Source organism: Eurypyga helias, unplaced genomic scaffold, assembly GCF_000690775.1.
Source record: "Eurypyga helias isolate BGI_N326 unplaced genomic scaffold, ASM69077v1 Scaffold34841, whole genome shotgun sequence".
NCBI classification, from domain to species: domain Eukaryota; kingdom Metazoa; phylum Chordata; class Aves; order Eurypygiformes; family Eurypygidae; genus Eurypyga; species Eurypyga helias.
The window spans coordinates 787-19,307 of NW_010230768.1; the positions used below are offsets into that span (position 1 = coordinate 787).

The 18,521-nt window shown below is 56.8% G+C and overlaps 1 protein-coding gene across 1 annotated transcript; it reads right to left on the reverse strand.

Annotated features, from left to right (window-relative positions):
* Positions 1–2,142: 2,142 nt before the first annotated feature.
* LOC104504355 (disks large-associated protein 4-like) lies at positions 2,143–17,756 on the reverse strand (the record flags this gene model as incomplete). Its single annotated transcript, XM_010160852.1, has 5 exons — positions 16,806–17,756; positions 9,111–9,328; positions 5,974–6,088; positions 3,483–3,533; positions 2,143–2,389 (listed from the first exon to the last, which is right to left on the reverse strand). Coding segments are annotated over exons 1-5 (1,582 nt in total), but the record flags the coding sequence as incomplete, so codon positions are not given.
* Between the last annotated feature and the right edge of the window lie 765 nt (positions 17,757–18,521).

Below are 18,521 nucleotides of genomic sequence, written 5' to 3' on the forward strand. Positions count from 1 at the left end.
CTGGGCAGTGAAGCCACTGCCGCAGATCATGCGTCTGTAAAGGCAGCCAGAGGTGCAGCCTGGCTGCACCAAATACGTCCCTGGACCAGGTCAATGCTGGTCTCTGCAGCGGGGAGCCAGCACCAGCTCATTTTTGCATGAAACAGAAAACCAGCTCTTGGCATCTGTTTCCTCCTGGGCTTTCCCAGCACTGCGAGGTCTGTGCAGCCTTTGCCATTCCTTGCTGTCTTGAGTCAGTGTCCCCAGGCATCCTGGCACAATTACATTGTGGGGCAAAGCACTGGCCTTCCTTGCTTCCCAGTTGGGTACTAAATGCATAGGGCATTCACAGGAGCAGCACTCTGGCAGCACTCCAGGTGGGCATGGTGCTCCTGGAGAGCTTGGGCAACCCTGACTCATCCCAGAGGTGCTGGGTACTCCAGCCACAGGGGAAGGGAGGGCTTGGCACGCAAGAAGAGCAAGCTCTGGGTGGATGTTTGGTGAAGAGACCCACTCTACTATGATGCTGGGAGAGATTGCTGAGCTGGTGAGAAACACCAGCTGAATGGGGCTGCCTGCAGCCTGACCACTGCTCTGGGGGATGGAGTCAATCCTGACTCACACCGGAGGGAGAGGCCGGGCTCTTGTCCAGTTCAGTAATTATTAATCAAAAGAGAAGGGCCTGGATTGAATAATGCCCATCTGGAGCTGGGTATAATGTTGCTTATTGCTCAGTGCACGGATGCTGCAGGGTGCTGGGCTTTGGGGCTTGGTAAGGCTCATTAGTGCCTTGAAACTGAGAGCAAGACCTGTTTTTATCCCACACCAGGGATGCTGGTATCTCTAGTCTATGTAGACTTGATGGAGAGGAGCAAACAGGACTTGATGCATTAGACACCTACGTGGCTGCTGTAGTTCCGGGAGAGAAAGCAGTTGGAGCCAGTCCAGCCAAAGGATGAATTCCCAGCATCTCACTGTCAGAAGATTTTGAAAGACTGGTCTCAAAGCAGCAGCCTGAGGGCTGGGTGCACCAAGGTGATGCTGTCTGCCCAGTACCTCTTCTGCCTTGCCTTCAGGGGAAGATATTGGGGTCCAAACGATTTGAGCTGAACACACAGCACCCTCTGCCGCTGCACGGAGCTGGGTTGTTGCCTGGATGGCACAGGAGCTGCACTGGTGAACCCCACACTTGGCACACCACTGTCTGGGCTGTGCTGCTTAGGTCTAGGCTGGCCAGGGTCCTGCTTGGCTGGGCAGGGTCAGACCTGCCCAAGAATCTGCTGGGCAAAATCACCAACCCTGTGGACCTGGAGAGGGCAAATTCGCACCATTCCCCTTTTGCCCAGATCCGATCTTCCAGACCTGTTTCCAGGAGTCCTGCCCTATGTGGGAACCTTCCAAGAAATTCATGGTGATCCTCAAAGCCTTGTCACACCTCCCTCACTGGGGGAAGTAGGCAGATGCTGTCTCACTCTTCCCATCAGCCCCAGTTTCTGCCTCTGGGGCTGACAGGGCTGCAGAGATCACAATATACTCAGACCCTGGGGAAACTGGTGCAGACTCCTTGATAGGCATTTTTGTTCCTGGGTGTCAGGGAGAGGTCAGTCCTGTCCGCTGCAGCCTGGATTGGGTTAATAAGAGATGCATAGTGGAGAGAAGGAGGAGGAAGATGGCAGGTATTCATAGTGTAGGGGAGCAGGGCTGCTTGCCTGTGCTGCAGGTTCCTGCTGCACCTGTAGCCCCGCGGAACTTCAGGCAGTGAGGGCAGCCAGTGCTCCTGGTCAAGGTGGGCATCCCATGGGGTGCTCCCAGCTGCAGCACTCAGGCCTGGGAAGACTTTGAGCTCTCCCAGACCTCTGCAGGCCATAGCAGCAGTACTGGTCAGATCCCAGCAACCATAGCCTGCCTGACATTTCAGCACCTGCATCCAGAGATCCAGCCTCAGCCATCCTAGTGCCACGCCTGCCTGATGGCCCCTCTCTGGCACAGAGCAAGCCCCCAAGTCCACAAAAGCCTTGGACAACTGTGGCTGGAGACACAGGTATCTAAGCCCAGAGCCTCACATGCTCGACGCCTCCTGGGTACTGAGCAGCATTTTCCCTGTCCCAGTTGGCCTCGCACCCTTTCCCCTCCGCCTCCCCGCCGAACACCGCTGGCACTCACTGCTGTTGGTGGGCAGGGTCCTGCTGCCGCTGAGGCTGCCTGCTGGTGGGGGGGAGATGGAGCGGACGGAGCCCGTGTCCTCTTCCTGGGAGCAGCCCGCCTGGATGGCTCGGAGGTAGCTGTGGCTCCGGGAGCGGAAGTAGCTAGGCAGAGGCAGATCCAGCACCTCCGCGGCGGCCGACTCGGCCTCGCTGTAGGTAGAGTCGCAAACCACCTCGTACTGCTCCCCCAGCTCCGGCTCTGGTGCCTGCACGGGAAGAGGGGCAGAGCCAGTCACCCCCTGCCTGCAGGCAGCCCTCTCCCTTCCCCTCCTGCTCCTTCAGCCTCCTGCAGCCGCCCTGACACCCTCTTGCACGGTCCTGCTTATGGCAGACTGGGAGGTGCAGGGGTCAGTGCTGGTGGGGTGCAGGATGCCCGGGCTCTCTGCCGAGAGAGAGAGGGAAGAGGGGACCCCCTTGGAAGCCAGAGGGTTCCTGCTTGTGTAGTAGGGGACACTTAGCACCACAGTGCCTGCAAAACACCCCCCAGTCTCTGGCTGAGAGTGTGTGAGGCTAAGATCCCTGTCCAGCCTCTGACAGGTCCGCTGTCCCATCATCAGAGCCACGAGACCCTGCCGGGGCAGGCGTGCTCCTAATGCGGGAGATGGCCTGGCCCTACCGTGGGCTGCAGCGCCAAGAGAGAAGGTGTGGGCCAGCCTCCATACTTGACCAGGGATACGCTGCCTGGACTGGTTCTGGGTGGCACCATCAGGAACCCATCCTCGCCCTGTCTGTAGCGGGGGACCAGGAGAGGGCTTGGCAGCAGGCCGCAGTATGGTGTGAGCCAAGCAGGGGCAGCTTCATGCCCTGCTTCTCCTGCTGCCCCCACCTCTCTCCCACCTGTACCCCTGGCCCTGCCCTGCTCTCCAGTAGCTGCAGCTGGTCAAACCTGGACTCAGGAGAGGCTCATCCGTGGTAAACCAGAGGCAGCCTGAAGCAGAGCATTCTGAAATACAGATGAGAGATGCTGAGATTGGACCTGTTACTCACTTCCATCTCTCCTCGCTCTTTCTTTGGCCTCAAGGGCAGTATTTCTGCCCAGCACTGGTGTCTGAGCTCCACAAGGCTTGGTTCAGAAAGTTCATCTACTTTTTCCCTAAAGTGGATGGTCCCTAGACCCTGCTGGGGCCACCAAGCTCTCCAGCTGCCCTGCAGTGCCTGAGTCAGGAGCGCTGCCTCCTCCTCCTGCTGCTGGCCCTGAGGCAGGCCCCCACAGCCTGCCTCGCACCCTGCCGCAGGTGTCCAGGCTGATCCGAGAAAGCTCTGTGAGGAAGGAAGAGGGAAACGTCAGTGGGACGGTACCTGCTCTCCATGAGTAAATATCTGAGGGATAAGTAAGGGGGGTCCAAAGATCTGGAAGAAAGAGTTGGAGAAGGTTAAAGGCCAAGAATGGGGCAGCTCCTCACACAGACAGCCATCGCACAGGGACTGAGGACGAGGGAGTGGATGGTCCACCCCAGGGGCCACTGCTGCTGACACTTCAGTACAAACTTCAGAGCTAATCAGATGCCCGGCAAGATGCCGCACAGGCCCCTCAGACAGCGGCACAAACACGGCACAGCAAAGCTCCATGGGACACCTCCCAGCCGGAGAGAAGCTGATGCATTCAGCCTGTTATATGCACCATAGATCAATATATACACAGGGCACACTTGGGACACACAATTCTGGGATGCCCCTTGGCACACATGGGTTGCCTGTGGCTGGTGCACTGGTGTGGCTCCCCGTTAGCACCTCTGCAAAGCCCTCAGCATTGGCCAGCACCTTGCTACATGGCCAGGAGCAGCAATGGGCCCCTGCAGCCCGCAGAGCCAGGTTGGATGGGCAGTCTGAGTGCTTCATATTGGGGAAGTGGCCCTTCACGCTGGTGGGGTCAGGCTGGCCGCCTCACCTCCTCTGATCCCTGCACCAGGAGGAAGTCACACAGAAGCAATACTGCCTTGTCTCCATAGCAAAGCCACGCACACACTCAGCATAAGGACAGATGCTTGACAGACACTGCACTGCCTGTGGGGAGGAATGCCTTCTCCTCCTCTCCCTCCCTGGTCTGCAGAGCACATCCACCCTACGAGCTCTACCCTGCATGAGTTGCCCAAGATGACCCATCCTGGGAAGAATCCAGTCACGCAGAAGTGATGGCAGGGGAGGAACTGCCCCTGGCACTGCATGAAAGGGCAGGTCAGACCCGCCAGATGATCGGACCAGCACACACTGGTGGCTGTACCAGCTCCATCCTGGATCAACAGATATGCAATTTGTGGGAGGCCTCTAAATCCCAATCCAGCTGCAACTGAACTCTCTGTTTTGGAGAAAAGCGGGCAGAGTGCATGTGATGATGGCAGCCCCACACTTGAGTGGGTGCTGTGACAGTCAGCATGCTCCCAGCATCACAGTGCTACCGATCAGCGTCTGGGGTGTTGGCCTGGGCAGCACATTATGGGCTGCTCAGACCCTCCAGTTCCAAGACCTTTCCGATGTCTTCATGGGGGTGCTGCACTCAGCTGCTAAACGGCAGCTTTAGACCAGGAGAGACCATAGATTCAGCCCACCCATTGTCTTCACTCAGAGACCTGGCTTCAGACATGGATTTACATGCAAAGGACAGGAAGGTGACAGTCCCGACCTCTTCTCTGTGCAGTGAGACACCCAGCACATTGCTGCTGATGTACAAGGAACGAGACTGACCACAAGGAACACGTATGCCCATGAGCAGTGCCCCATGCCCTTCCCCAGAGCTCTCCCCCAAGGGCTCCAACCACTGTGTGACAGCAGGAGAAACCAGCCATGGGGCTGGAAATGCTGGGCTGTGCTGGAGGAGGGTTCAGAGCCCCACACACCTGGAGGGGAACACCAGAACTTGCTGCTTGTGCTCCTCCATCCTCTGGTTCGTGATGCTCATCCCACTGCTTTAACCCGTGCCTTGTGCTGCTGCCTTGATCATTGTGCACAGATAGAGCAGAGCAGCACAGAAGGGGCACATGCGTGCACGTGTTCCCACGCAGACATGCGTGAACAGAGACGGGACATAACAGAGGCCCAGGGTGACAATGAAACAGCTGGGTGAAGCTTGTGGAGCCATTGCTACCCTGGGCGCCTCCGCCTGCATACCGAAAAGATGGGCCCCCCATCCCCTCTCCCACACATGGGACCTCTGCAAAGGCCTCATCCTGGCATGGGTTACTTCCTGGCCTGTGAGGCAGCTGGCTTATAACCACCCAAGCCCTGAGCTGCTCCAGAGTAATGCCAAGCAGAGGCATAGTGTGGGACAGGGAGTTAAACCCAGTTTGCACGAACTGCATCCCAGGGCTTGGGGTCAGGGCATGAGCCTATCCCGTCAAGGAGTTTGCTGCCCACCGTCAGTGCCGCACTGGCATCCTTGGCTTATCCAGGAATATCCAAGGGAGACATCCACAGTTAGCTGGCAGGACAGCCTCCAAGATTACAGGCACATTGTTCTTGGGTCCAGTCTGCTCAGAGCAGCCCTGAGCTTCACCCATCACTGTGAAGCATTGCTCCTGGCTGGCATACCTGTGGCCATGGCAGAGTGACCTCAGCTGCACCAGCAGTGCTGTGGGGAGGCAAAGCTAGAGGAAGGGAAGTCTCTATGTGTCAGGATTAAGGCGCTGGCCTTGCTGCTTTGGTAAAGCTGCCAGAGAATAGCATGTGCAATGCCTGGAGCACTGCCAGCACCATATTTTGAAGGGGGAAAAAGATGTTCCTCTCTCCCCACAGCTGATCTCCTTTCTCACTGGGCTGTGCCAGTGCAGCAGGGCTCAGAACTCCAGCATCTCACCTGGTTGATGCAACTGGACTCGTTGACACTGTCAGAGATCTGGTTGTATTCTTCCTCCCAGGTTGGGAACTTCGGAGGTAGGAGGATCTCAACAGAGTCCAGGCGGTCCAGGCTCCTGCCAGCAGAGAGAGAGGGTGTGAGGGGGCAGTGCTGGGGTTGTGCTGGAGCTGCCGGCCTGTGGGAAGAACCAGATGACCCCTGCCAGCGGCACCCTCCTCCAGCCACAGGCACATGTGACAGCATGGAGGTGACAGACTGACTCTCACACAGGCTGATGCTGGGACCGGTGTCAGGGAAGCTGGCTCTTCACTGCCTGGACTGGTGGGAAGAGGGTGAGAAATGACTTTTAAATGCTATTTTGTAGGCTTTGCAATTGGAAACATATGCAGGATGTTTTGGTTTTTTTTTTTTTTTTTTAAATTAGTCTGGAGGAACCTAAAGGGATTATCTGGAAGAAGTTCAAGGGGAACCTTGAATGATAGTACTGCAGGTGGTGTGTGGTATTTCCAGAGCAGCTTTTGCTGCAGGCTCTGGGAGAAGCACTGTCCCCATGCCCTGGGGCTCAGCAGCAGCTTCAGCAGCAGAAGAGCAGGGATATCACTGAGCCTGACCCAGCCAAGACCACAGCTACGGTTTCTGCTGAGGTCCAGGCACACAGGGGCCAGGAGGGATGTGGAAGGGTGGTAGGGACGTGAGAGGAAGAGGAGGGATATGGAAAGGATGGGGCTCCCCTGTTCTGTTCCACCATGAGACCCTGCGTGAAGGAATCCTTGTCACAGATCTGGTGGAGTATGGTGGAGGACACAGCCACACCAGCCCTGATGAGCTTTGGAGACTGTCCCTCTTGAATTGCACATGCTTCCTACAGAAGACCTGCTTCCCGCATGTCTGGCAGGGCTGTGGGTGCAGAGGGACAGCAAAGCTGAGGGCAGGATGTGTCCCAGCTGAGCAGGAGCCCTGTGCAGCGTGTGGACCTCCAGGAAGGATCATGCCTCCTCCTGAGTCGCCATCCTGGGGTGTGATGAGAGTGGGGAGTAGTCTCTCCTGCCAGCAGTGATGGAGGAGACCCCAAGTCCCCAGAGGACCCACTGCTGACTAGCCAAAGGCAGTGTAGCACCCCAAGCCCTGGGCGATCTGCTTATTGCCTTGTTACCCTCGGCCTCAGAGGGTTTTGCCTGTGAGCTCACCCCGTGCCTGTGGTGTGAGTCAGTTGTGTGCTGGGGCAGGCAGTGTCCCTGCCAGCCTCCCTGTGCCCATCCCACTGAGCTTCACCCCGACCTGCCCTCATGTCTGCCTGTGGGGAAGTGAGTCACAGAGCAGGCAACAGACTTTGCAGGGGCAAAGACCCTCTCACAGGGACAGATCCTGTCTCACTCCTCTGTGCCTTGTCCTGGCTAAGGCTGCAGCTCTCCTTCTCCCTGCAGTCCCTCCTGTCCCAAACCACAGGTCCAGAGCCCCCGGCTGGTGCATCCCAGGCATGACTGAGGATCTTAGCAAGGGCTGGCATGGGGATGTGCCAGGGCATGGTGTCCCTGCTGCTTTCCCAGTGGTGTGCCCAGCTGCCAGGAACCCCAGGGAGGCCCCACAGCAACCAAAGCAGCCACAGCATCCAAAAAGCTCCTTGGTGAGGGGTTGAGGCAAGATGGTGACCGTGCCCATGCTCTGGCGCCAGCGCTGGCTCAGCTGGCACTCCAGGCCATTGCCTGGCACAAGGCCTGGCCAGCCTTGGGACCAGGGTGCGATGTCCCTCGCTGGAGCACAGTGCCAAGAGCTGTGGAGCCCCCTCCTCCCCAGGCAGGATCCTTCCCTCCAGTAAAACTTCTGCTGGAGACTAAGCACTCGCACCAATGGCCTTGTCCAGCCAAGTCCTGCCTCGACGCCTCCTCTCCCACATAGCTGCATCCATGATTCATCTGGCTCTGCCCATCCTGCCCAAACACCCTACCCTGACTTAGCCCCTTCCTCAAAGCCACCTGTCTATGGGCTCCAGCTGGGCCTCAGCAGCCCAGGTGAGGTGGTCCATCCTGATGGACAAGACCTGGATGGACAATAAGCCCAAGATAGGAAGAACCTCAGTCTCCCAACTTGTGTATTATTTTTTATCAGAGCCCCCTGGAAACAACTCTTCTCCCCCTGAAGTGGATGTGAAGGCAGGGAACAGAGATGGATTCAGAGCAGGCATTTCTAAGGCTCCCGGCAGTTCAGTTTGTCACCATCTCTCAGCAGAAAGCAGCATCTGATCTGCAATCTGAAGCCACCATGAGGGGTCTCCCCACTGCCTGCTACAACCGCGCTTCCTTCTGGCTCTGTCTGCTGAGCATCAGCAGCTCATCTGCGGTGGCTCTTGCCTCCATGTGCCACTCATATCCTCCCAAGCCACAGCATCTGAAACACTCACAGCCTGTAACAGCCCCTGGGTGCTGTGTCCCAGAAGCAGAGCAGCTGGTGGGGACACTGCACAGCATTACCTCTGGTCAGGTGCTCCACACAGACCCCAGCCCACAAGGACCAGCCTCTTGCCCAGCAAGATTTTGCTGTGTTTGCCTTGCTCTGCTGTCTACCTGACTCAAGCCACTGTGGATCTTCCTCCCTCAACACCTGGCCCCAGACCTCATCTCTCCTGGCCTCAGGGTATTACCCAGCCTCGAGTGCCACTTTTTGGCTGGTCCCCAGGGTCCCTGGGACACCTGTGGAGCAAAGCAGATGGCAAAGTCCCAGCACCCTGTGGGCTATGTGCCCAGTGTCCTCAGCCATGCTGGCTGGGCATTTTCCACATTTAAATAGCTTCATGGGGTTGGGCTCTCTGAAGTCCCTCTGAGCAGCAGAGGCTTAGAGAGGAAATCCCCACAGCTCCATCAGAGTGCCCTCCCCATCACGGAGGGGACAGGGACCTGGAGCAGGTTCCTAACATCAGGGCCGTTTGGAGTCACCAGGATGGCAAGCTTTCTCCATTCCTCTGCCACATCTCCTGTCCTGCTTGTCTCCTCATCCTGCCCCTGAGCTGTCTGAGCTGGTCGGCAGGAGCCTGATCCCCACATGGAGTCTCCATGTGGGTGCTGCTAGCTAGACCCCAAGGACTGCTTCTGGGGTGGCCCGTGGAGACCTGTGCAGAGCTCCTGGAGGATCTCCAGTGTTACCTTTGGGTTGTGCTCTGCTCACTCAGGGACTGTTGGGTGGCCTTGAGGTAACTCTGCCTCCGAGCTGCAGTTTTTGGGGATGGTTTGGGGCTGGGTTCTGAGTCTTCGCTGTCATCATCCCCCATGGCTTTGATGTAACTCCCACTCCGCATGCGCCGGCACGGGATCTCGCTGTCTTTGTCCCGAGACAGCGTGTTGTTCCACTCCCCCTGAGGCACCTGCAAGAACAAGGGAAACATGAGCAGATATGAGGGACATCACCTCTGGGACCAGTGGGATCATGGGGACTTGGGGGGATTGGTGGCAAGGACCCCCAGCTGGAATGTAGTGGGAGTGGGCAATGCAATTCCTTTCCAACCCTCCCTTACCAGTTCATGCCAGGCAGCTGTATGATTGCTTCTGTTTTAGCACATCTACCTACAGCCATTCACCCCACCCCCGCTTCAGCCCACCTTCACACTGGACCATGCTTACACAGTTGACAGAAGCTGCACAATGCCACAATAACGGGGAGGGAAGAGTCTCACCAGATTTGCACTGGGCACTGGGACAGGAGTGGCACACGCTTGTTCAACGCAAAGCCCATGCTCATTGAATGTGAAGTGCACGCACTGTTCAGGCAAAGGCAGTCAAGAGCTGTTGTAGACCAGGACCTGTGGATCAGAGCCTAGACCATCACTAGGTCCAACACTAAGGTTTTTGTGTTGAATGTGACTCTCAGTGGTTGAAATAACTTCCTGGAACCAAGCCAGGCCCTCATGAGTCCCTCTAGAGCAGCTTGGGCACATGGACCTTGTCCTGACCTCTCTGCACAGAGAGGAGTAGTACCGTGTGCAAAAAAAGTGCTTCTAAATTCACTGAGATGACAAATCTGCAAATAATTTAAGGCAGACATGGTGTCTTATTCCCCATTAGAAATGGGCAAGCTGATGATTCCACCAGAGGCCTGAAGCACTGAGCAACTCAAGTAACAAGCACCACTGCCTGCCTGTCCTGCGAAGGGTCTGTGTAGGTGATCAGAGGCACAGCCAAGGTGCTCAGCCAGCAGCAGAGCCAGACGTCAGCCCAGGACTCATCAGGACAAGAGCCACACGCGGTGTGAGACAGGCCAGGAGAAAGATGGGGCAACCGCGTTGCCAGGAGCAAGCCTTGGTTTTGTGGCTAACTTGGTTTGTAGCCGACCTTTGAGCTGAGGAGCTGTGGTCAAGGAGAAGCAAGGGAAGATGTGAGGAATGTGCAAACCATGCAGACACGAGGACAGTCTGCTGTGGGAAGCAGGCTGGTTGCAGAGTGCCATGGGGAGCAGCAAAGGGTCTTGCACTGACCACACTGGTGCTGCTGAAAGCATCCACCTTGACCCAGCTGGATGGAGCTGTTGGATTTGTCCAGCTCCCCAGACAGCTGTGTGATTAACCAGCCAATGTTTATATACTGCTCTGGGGATGCACAGAGCCGTGTTGCGGCTAACTGTGCTAAACCAGAGCTGTTAAGCACTGCACGGTTCCTGTTCCTCTCCTTGTTCACAGTGGGCTTGTTCAGTGGGAGCCAGCGCTGGCTTGAGGGTGCTGTCTGCTGCTCTGGGGTGCAACATAGAATCATAGAATGGTTTGGGTTGGAAGGGACCTTAAAGATCACCTAGTTCCAACCCCCCCGCCATGGGCAGGGACACCTTCCACTAGACCAGGTTGCTCCAAGCCACATCCAGCCTGGCCTTGAAGACATCCAGGGATGGGGCATCCACAGCTTCTCTGGGCAACCTGTCCCAGTGCCTCACCACCCTCTCTGTGAAGAATTTCTTCCTGACATCTAATCTAAACCTCCCTGTTTTCAATTTATACCCATTACCCCTTGTCCTATAACAAGATGGGATAACATCTTCAGATGAGCTTTAGATCTGCAGGTAGTAGCTTCTTGTTTTCCTGAGAGGTGTGCCAGATGTAGGCTTAATCCACGTGCAATAGCTTAACTCACTCAGAGGGCTGTCTTCTGCCCAAGGAGCCAGAGGTTCAGTCCATGTCCTGTCAGTCTGCTTCCTGCTGTGCGTGTGTGAGAAGGCAAAGGGTGACCCCAGCGCTATGCAGAGCAGAACCCAAACAGCCTGTGGGACCTCTTTGGTGATGGGGCTCCAGCCGTGATGTGCACCCATGAGCCAGGACCCGTATTATTCGGGGACATGGAACAGGGAGCCAGAGACGACATGTTGCCTGTGTGAGGTCCAGGTGGGTGACCAGCATGGAGCAAGTCTCACACGTAAGACATAAGCTTGGCCAGGCCTCCCTGGCCCTGCTGCTGCTGCAGGTTTTCCCAGCTCTTTCCACTCTGCCTCCTACAAGCTTTGTGCTTGGCAATGGCTTCTGGGCTGGCTGTTTGCAAGACTCCCCAGTTCATGAGCTACTGGGTATTATCTGGCAGGTTCCTACAAAAGTAAGAGCAGAGAGCCCTTTCTCTCCTGGCTGTGAGCGCTCCCTCTGCCTCCGCCCAGCTGCCTGCACGGGCAGAGTCCAGCTGGGAGGGACCTTGGAGGCTCCAGCTGAGTCCTGTGGTGGGAGGGATCCCACAGGTCACTAGGGTGGGTGCTTCTGACGTTTTCTAAAGGAAACAGAGCCCCAAAAAAGCACTTTCATACCCACTGCCTTGCTGTCAGGTCTGACTTGAGACTGCATTTTGCTGCCTGCCTTCTCCCCAGGATGCGTTGCAGCCTGCAAAGGTCCTGGGCCAGCTAGGGGCTGAGGCAAGGGGGCAGAGAGCTGGAGTCTGCAGCTCCTGGCTGAAGAGGAGAGAGCTTGCCAGCAGCCAGGCGTGCCAAGCAGTGCCTGGGGGACTAGACAGCCATCCCCTCTGCAGAGGCAAATGCTGTATTTTGTGGGGCAGTGAGAGGTGCTGGGCTCAGCCCTGTGAGCCCAAGGACACAGGGAGTAATAAGGTGTCAGGTTCTTGTGGCTGCTCGGATGCTGCTGCTTGAGGGTAAGGTCTGTGGGTTGCTCAGCTCTGCTGGGCTGGAGCATCTGCCTCCTGGCCTTGGGCACTCAGCTCTAGGCCAAGCGACACGAAGACAGTGCTTTCAGTATGTCTGTGTTGGTGCAGCTTGACTACAGCAGTGGGACCCAAGCAGCCCACAGCACCTCCTGCCCCATGTGGACCCTGTTCCTCTCCTACGGACAGCCTCCACCAGCTTCTCCATTACATTGTGACATCCTGCTGGTCCTAACTGAGCTGCCTTATTTATCCTTTCATTTGCCTCTCCTCTACTTTGTGCCTTGGCAAGGCAGCAAGAAACAGCACTGCTCTTAAGGTGCTCCACATTCCAGTTTAGTAATGTCAAGGAGATGCTTGGCAGAACACCCTTTAATTCTGGTGCCCTGTTTTGGATCATGTCCTGCCTCTGCACACAGAATCCAGAGGGACTCCCACAGCTTTTTCTTCCAGAAAAAGGAGACAGAAGGCAGGACAGGTGTTTCAAAAGCTCCACACCTGAAAAGACAAGTAGGTGCCCTTGGGGATCTTCGAAAGCAGTGCAGGTACTTGAGGTGCTGTTCAGGTCCCTCCAGGATGCTTCTTGGCACCTTCAGGCACCTGAGGATGTGAGGAGCCCATTTGACAGACTCTGAAACCCTGCAATGAGGGTGAGGAGCCCACAGCCCCTCCTGTTGTCAAGCGACAAGCCTCAATGGTGGCCAGTGGAGCACCTTGATATCAGCAACTATCCTGGCAGCTGAGACCCTGGGCTCTGATCACAGCCCATGTATGAAAGAAAGTGGGAAGGAGGGCTGCCTCGTGTTGCACCTAGGCCTGGCACAGGGATGCTCAGAAGGATCCTCACAGGCTGTGGGAGCCTTGCTGCTCTCTGTGTTGCTCTCCCAGATGTAGCCTTGGTTCTGCCCGTGGTGGTTTGGTTGGTGTGAAAGGGGTCGGAGCAAGAGGATTTCCAGGTTGAGAGCTCTTGTAGCTGGCTGCTGGCACAGAGGGCTTGGGGATCCACCCTGCCCAGTGGCTGCACAGGAGGGAAGGAGTGGACAGCAGAGAAGCTCTGCCAGGCCTCAGGATGTGGATCCTTCTTTCTGCCCAGGCTTGGTCTGTGTGGTGCCCCATGGCGCAGGCACGTGGGATGCAGGGACATGTCTGTCTGTGGGAGCTGGGCTCCACTGACACCATCCTGCCACAATACTGCACACTGCAAAGCAGCAGTGCCTTCTGACTCTCCTGCTCTGTGGGTCATGAGCTGAGTGTGCAGGGAAGAGGAAAGAAGGGGACACACAGAGGCTTCCCCCTACCTTAATTCTGCCTGGGGCATTCCCCAGTCACCTGGAGCACAAACAGAGGGGAGGGAAGGGGAAAACTCCAATCCTGGGTGCTGGGCAGGGGCGAAAGAGCTGCACTGCTCCCATCACTTTGGTGAGGTCTGGAGAAAGAGAGACTCGCAGAGCAAACAGGGTTTCCATTCACACGTGTGCCAGCTCTGCCATGCAGCCCAGCCCTGGCACACACAGGCATGCCCCATACATGAACACCCCTGTTGAAGCACCCGTCGGGGTGGACACAGCGTGCAGGGATGCACGTGCCATGCAGCCAGGCTCCAATGCAAAGAGGCTGACCCAATGAGGGTACAGCAATGCTCCCTCCGGGGCCAGATCCCTCATGGTATCCAGGAGGCTACGTGTGGTCTCAGGCATGTCCTCAAGAATGCAAGCCGGAGCCCAGACCGCCTGTAGGCCCTGTCTGTCCTTTTGGCAGGGCACCGTCTGGGAAGGACCAGGGCTGGGTTTCCTGCCCCATAGGAGGTCTGTGGAGCTGCTGTGAGGGCAGCCAGCATCTGCAGAACAGCTGGCACTGAATGGGCCACCCACTCCGGATTCCAAATTGATTTTTGGGGCTACTGGGGGTTAAGGAAGCTTTGGTGCAGTCTGACTATAAGTGGGGTTGGAGGGGCTAGTCTGGATGATGCATCAGGCTAATGGTGCCTGTGGTAAGAATCTGTCCCCTGGGAGCCCTGACACTGCCTGTCTCCGCAATGTGGTCTCAGTATCCATGGACATGGGTCTGACTCTATGTCTGAGGCAGAAATGCTGCCCAACTGTGCCTTCTCCTGTTCATCCCTTGCCTGGGGCATCTCTCAACCCAAGGAGCTTCTTGGCTGTTGGGATCCTGCACCCTCAACCTCTTCCCTTGCACTGCCAGCTGCAGGTGGGGCCCATGGGGAGGGGAGAACAGCAGACAGGGAACACAGCCTCCCTCCCTGTGGGCTGTGCTCTAAGGACAGTGCTGTGTCACCTTGGGGACTGCTGCCAAGAAAACCCCCACCCTGACGGGACAGGGCTGGACCTGGAGCTCGGTGATCACCCACTCTCAACTCCAATATCTGGGTCTGGGGATGAAGCTGGAAACATCACATGGACCCCCAATCGGTCTCCAAATGGGGCAGGTGAGGTGAATAGACTTGGGGGCTTACCCCAGTCCTGTTTGTACCCATCCCACTCCTCCTCCCCTCCCTCATGTCAGAGGGACACTTCACCTCTGGGCCTCCCCGGACATTTCTGCCTTGCACCAGCACCATCTGCAGCAGGGCAGGCCCCCACGCTGTCCGGCAGTGAGCTCGGAGGGCAGGCTGATGCACATGGTCCCTCACCATGGCACAAGCAGGGAGTGGGCTTGTCCTGCTCCAGGGAGAGGCGGGTTTCAGGGAACATGTGGCCTTGCAAAAGGATGTTTCCCACAAGCTGGGCTCCAGCGGTGGCTTATCCATCACCAGCTTAGTCCCCTTCCCGTGCTGAGAGGGGTGTGGATACTATCACCCCATCCTACCCTGGGCACCCCAAGCCCTGTGCCCTGCCCTCTGGGGCTCAGACTGGGTGTCTGGGGGCAAGGTCGGCTCGAGGGGCACCAAGTGTCCTGTTTTCTGGACTGGGTGCTTGGGGTCTTGGCTTTGCTGGTGAGATGCTGCTGGCTGCGGGGGCTGCGCCATGCACTCAGGATGCTGGTCAAAACCTGCTGTCCCCAGTGCCCCTCCAGCCATGCCAACAGTGGCTGCCAGCTGCTCCCTACCCAGGCTGGTCCTGCTGCGAGTCTGGTGGTGCAGGCTGCTGACCCCGTCCAATGGTCCCGGGAGAGTCAGGGTAGGGAGGGAGCTGGGCAAAAGCTTCCCCTCAAAACAAGATCCCTACCTGGCCGCTGCCTGCGTCGGTCGGCCCAGGGCTGAGGGGCTGGTCCCACCTCCGCAGGGGCTCGCTTGGCTGCAGTGGGGCAGCACCCGTGTCCTCCCAGCCGAGCGGTGGGGCTGCCCAGCTGCTGGCTGGGCTCACGCCACCCAGCTGTGCCCACAGCCCTCCGTCAGGCTGTCGAGAAACGGAGGCTCATTACATGGGTGGGCAAGAACGAGCAGGGCAGTCTTGTACCCCCAGCTGTGGCCAAACCCTGGCAGATAAGGGACTGTGGGGTAGCATTCGTCACCTAGGGCTGCCTGCACTGGGCTCTGCTGCCGCACACAGGGAGAAACAGAGTTGGTTATTTTGTCTGCAGCTCTTTAACGTCCTAACACTTAACTGAACAGAGGGAGGCAAAGAAAAAGAAACCAGGCCGAGAACATGTTTCTGATGATGTTCCTGATGCAATAAGTCCCTCTGAAATTTGATTTACAACTGTGGCCAGCAAGGTATTGGAAGCAGAGTGTGCTTCAATAATTCATTGCCCACTGGCCACAGTCAGGAGAGCCCATGACATTTTTGCATTAAGAAGGATGCTGGAGATTTACACACATAGACTAGTCCCCATCCCCCTCCAGCCAGGCCTGGCTTATTTATCTTCATTCCTCTCCCTAGGCACAACCAGGTTTGTGTTCTTCAGGTGTCACTTTTTGAAACCGACACAGTGACCTGGTGCTCTTGGTGATGGGGGTGGTTCAAACCAGCATTAGCCATGCAGGCTTCTGCCATGCAAGCGGGGTGGCTGGCACTGCCCTCCTGGCCCCGCAGCCCTGCCCTGCAGGTGGGTGAGCAGCCAAGGCAGCCATGCCCCGCAGAGCTGCAGGTCCTACCAGTGCTCCGGGGAAGCTCTGTAGAGCAGGGCTTACTGGGCATGTCGGCACATCCTTGTGATGCGTGGATATAAGGGTTAAGCATTAATTATTACTGGTGACCTTCAGACCGTGGGATGGAGGCGCTGCTTGGACAAGTGGCCAGGGAGGTGCGTCTGGGTGGCCTACGAGCTGTGGCCCCTCGGCATGCCCAGCTGCCTGGGCACCTAGTGGAAGCAGCTACATGTGAGCAGCTACGTGCCCAGCTGCCCAAGAGCCCAAAAGTCCACCCACAACAACATCTGCAGAGCTTGGATGGGCAGTGGGGGCATCCTGCAGCAAATGGGGATCACAGCAGAGGATGCCAAGGCTGTGGTGTGGGCACATCACCTCCTCCCCATGCTGCCATGGTCCAGCACAGGGACTGAGGGGTCCTGGGGCAGCACTCTAGCTGGGGAGCTGGACCCCATCAGCACCAGTGTCCCTGCAGGAGGTGTGGCAGTCTGTCCCCAGGGTCTTGGTGAATTTAACCCCCCCAAGACTGGCATTGTGACTTGAGGTGGCAACTGAACCATCTGGAACTGTTTGATAAGGTCTACCAGGCAATAAGGTGCCTACTGGGGGGGTGTCCCCTGTCTTCCTGCGCTCTCCCTGCATGGAGCAAGCCATAACCCCCCTGCTGCACCCACCTGCAGGTAGTGGTAGGCCAAGTCTTGATGGCAGGACTTGGATTTCAGCAAGGCTTTATCGATTGTGGCGGAGGCCTTCTGACACACTTCCCGGGCATGGCTGAGTGTCAGCGTGGACCAGGACCCCCTCTTAATGTAGTTGGAGTCATTGTTAATGGGGATATTGGTGCAAGGGGTGACCTTGAGGTCATTATTGCTCTTGGAAGATTTCAGCATGTGCTCGCTGATGGTATTGTAAGCGTGCATGAAATACTTCGGCTGGCTGTGGTCTGGCTGACGGCCCAGTGTCATGAGGCCCATGGGGTTGCGGTAGCTGCAGGTATCGCTGTCTAAATTGTCATCTGAGCTCCACCAGCCTGATATGTTGGATCTGGTCCTGCGCTTGGGCTCTGAGGTCTTTGCTCGGTCTTTGCTCTTGCTCCTCCGGTTTTGCTTGGGGTCATCCGTCCCCTTCTTGCCATTCACATTGCCTTTGGTGGGGCCCTCCAGAGACTGGGACTTAGCAAATAGCTTCTGGACAGAGTGGACAAGGTGCCGGATACGCCCAGGGCTCTCGCTTCGGTGCTTTGCATCGCTCCTCTGAAACTGGAGGGTGCTGAAGCCATCCCTGTGGATGGGCAGCTGCTTCTCAAACTGGTCAAGGAGGTTTGCAGGCAGGCGGTTGATTTTAGTGGCTTGGGCATGGCTTGGAAAAGGGTTGTCATCTGGGACCTCAAAGTGGGAGTTGTAATGAATGCGGGGGAAAGTGCTGCTGTTGGAGATCTGGTTGTTGAGAGGAAGGAGACAGTCTCCATGGAGAGTATTCTGCGCTGGGAATCGGGGGTCCATGGTGAAGGAGTCAGTGGGGCTGAGGAGATAAGGGTTCCTGTCCTGGGGGGCATAAAGAGAGTCTTGAGGGGAGTCCAGGTTATCGGAGAGGTGGCGGCTTCTGTTATCTCCTAAGCCCTTCATGGTCCCGGTGTTGCCCAGAGCATTGCTCAGGGCTGGTGCAGCAAAGCTCTTGCAGAAGTGCTGATCTGGCTCCCCCGCAGACTTCCCTGTACCTGGAGAAAGAGGAGAGATGCTCAGAGAACCTCTTAGCAGCCCACTCCTCACCAGGGCATCCTTGTGAGAGCTGTCCCAGCTCTAAAAGCAAATGCCTCCAAGGTTAAGGGATGAAGGAAAGAAGCAGAATGGGAAAGAGATGACCTGGCAGGAGGGGAGGAGAAGGAGCATGAGACCAGGGGCTGGAGAGAATAGGGTGCAGGAGAGGAGGAGGGGAAGAATTTATTCTTTCTAGTTGCAGTTTAAGTGCTTGTGTATCTCAGTGCCCAACCACAAGCTGCTTAAATAATGCTGCTGCTATTTTTCTGGTCTCTGCACATATTTATTTGATAGAGTCCCTTCCCCAGCCAGCATAACAAAGGCTAGCAGGAGCACTGCCAGCAAATCACTGCTTCTGTCCCATTTATTCAGGGGGCTGGAGAAAAACCTGCTGTCAAACACTGCACACAGGCCTTGCCTGAGCCAAGGGAAGTCTGGAGCTGAGCATCCCATCTTCTGCATTATGCTTTATGTTTCTGTGGTTACTGGATCTCAGAAGGGGGCTGGCAGCCCAGCTTTGTGTGCTGCGTGTAGCTGCGCTAATGCGATACGATGTCAAACGTCTCCTCTTCAACAAGTGCCCCGCTTTATGGCATGTTTTACCCTGGAGGAAATTGTTTCAGCAGTTACGAT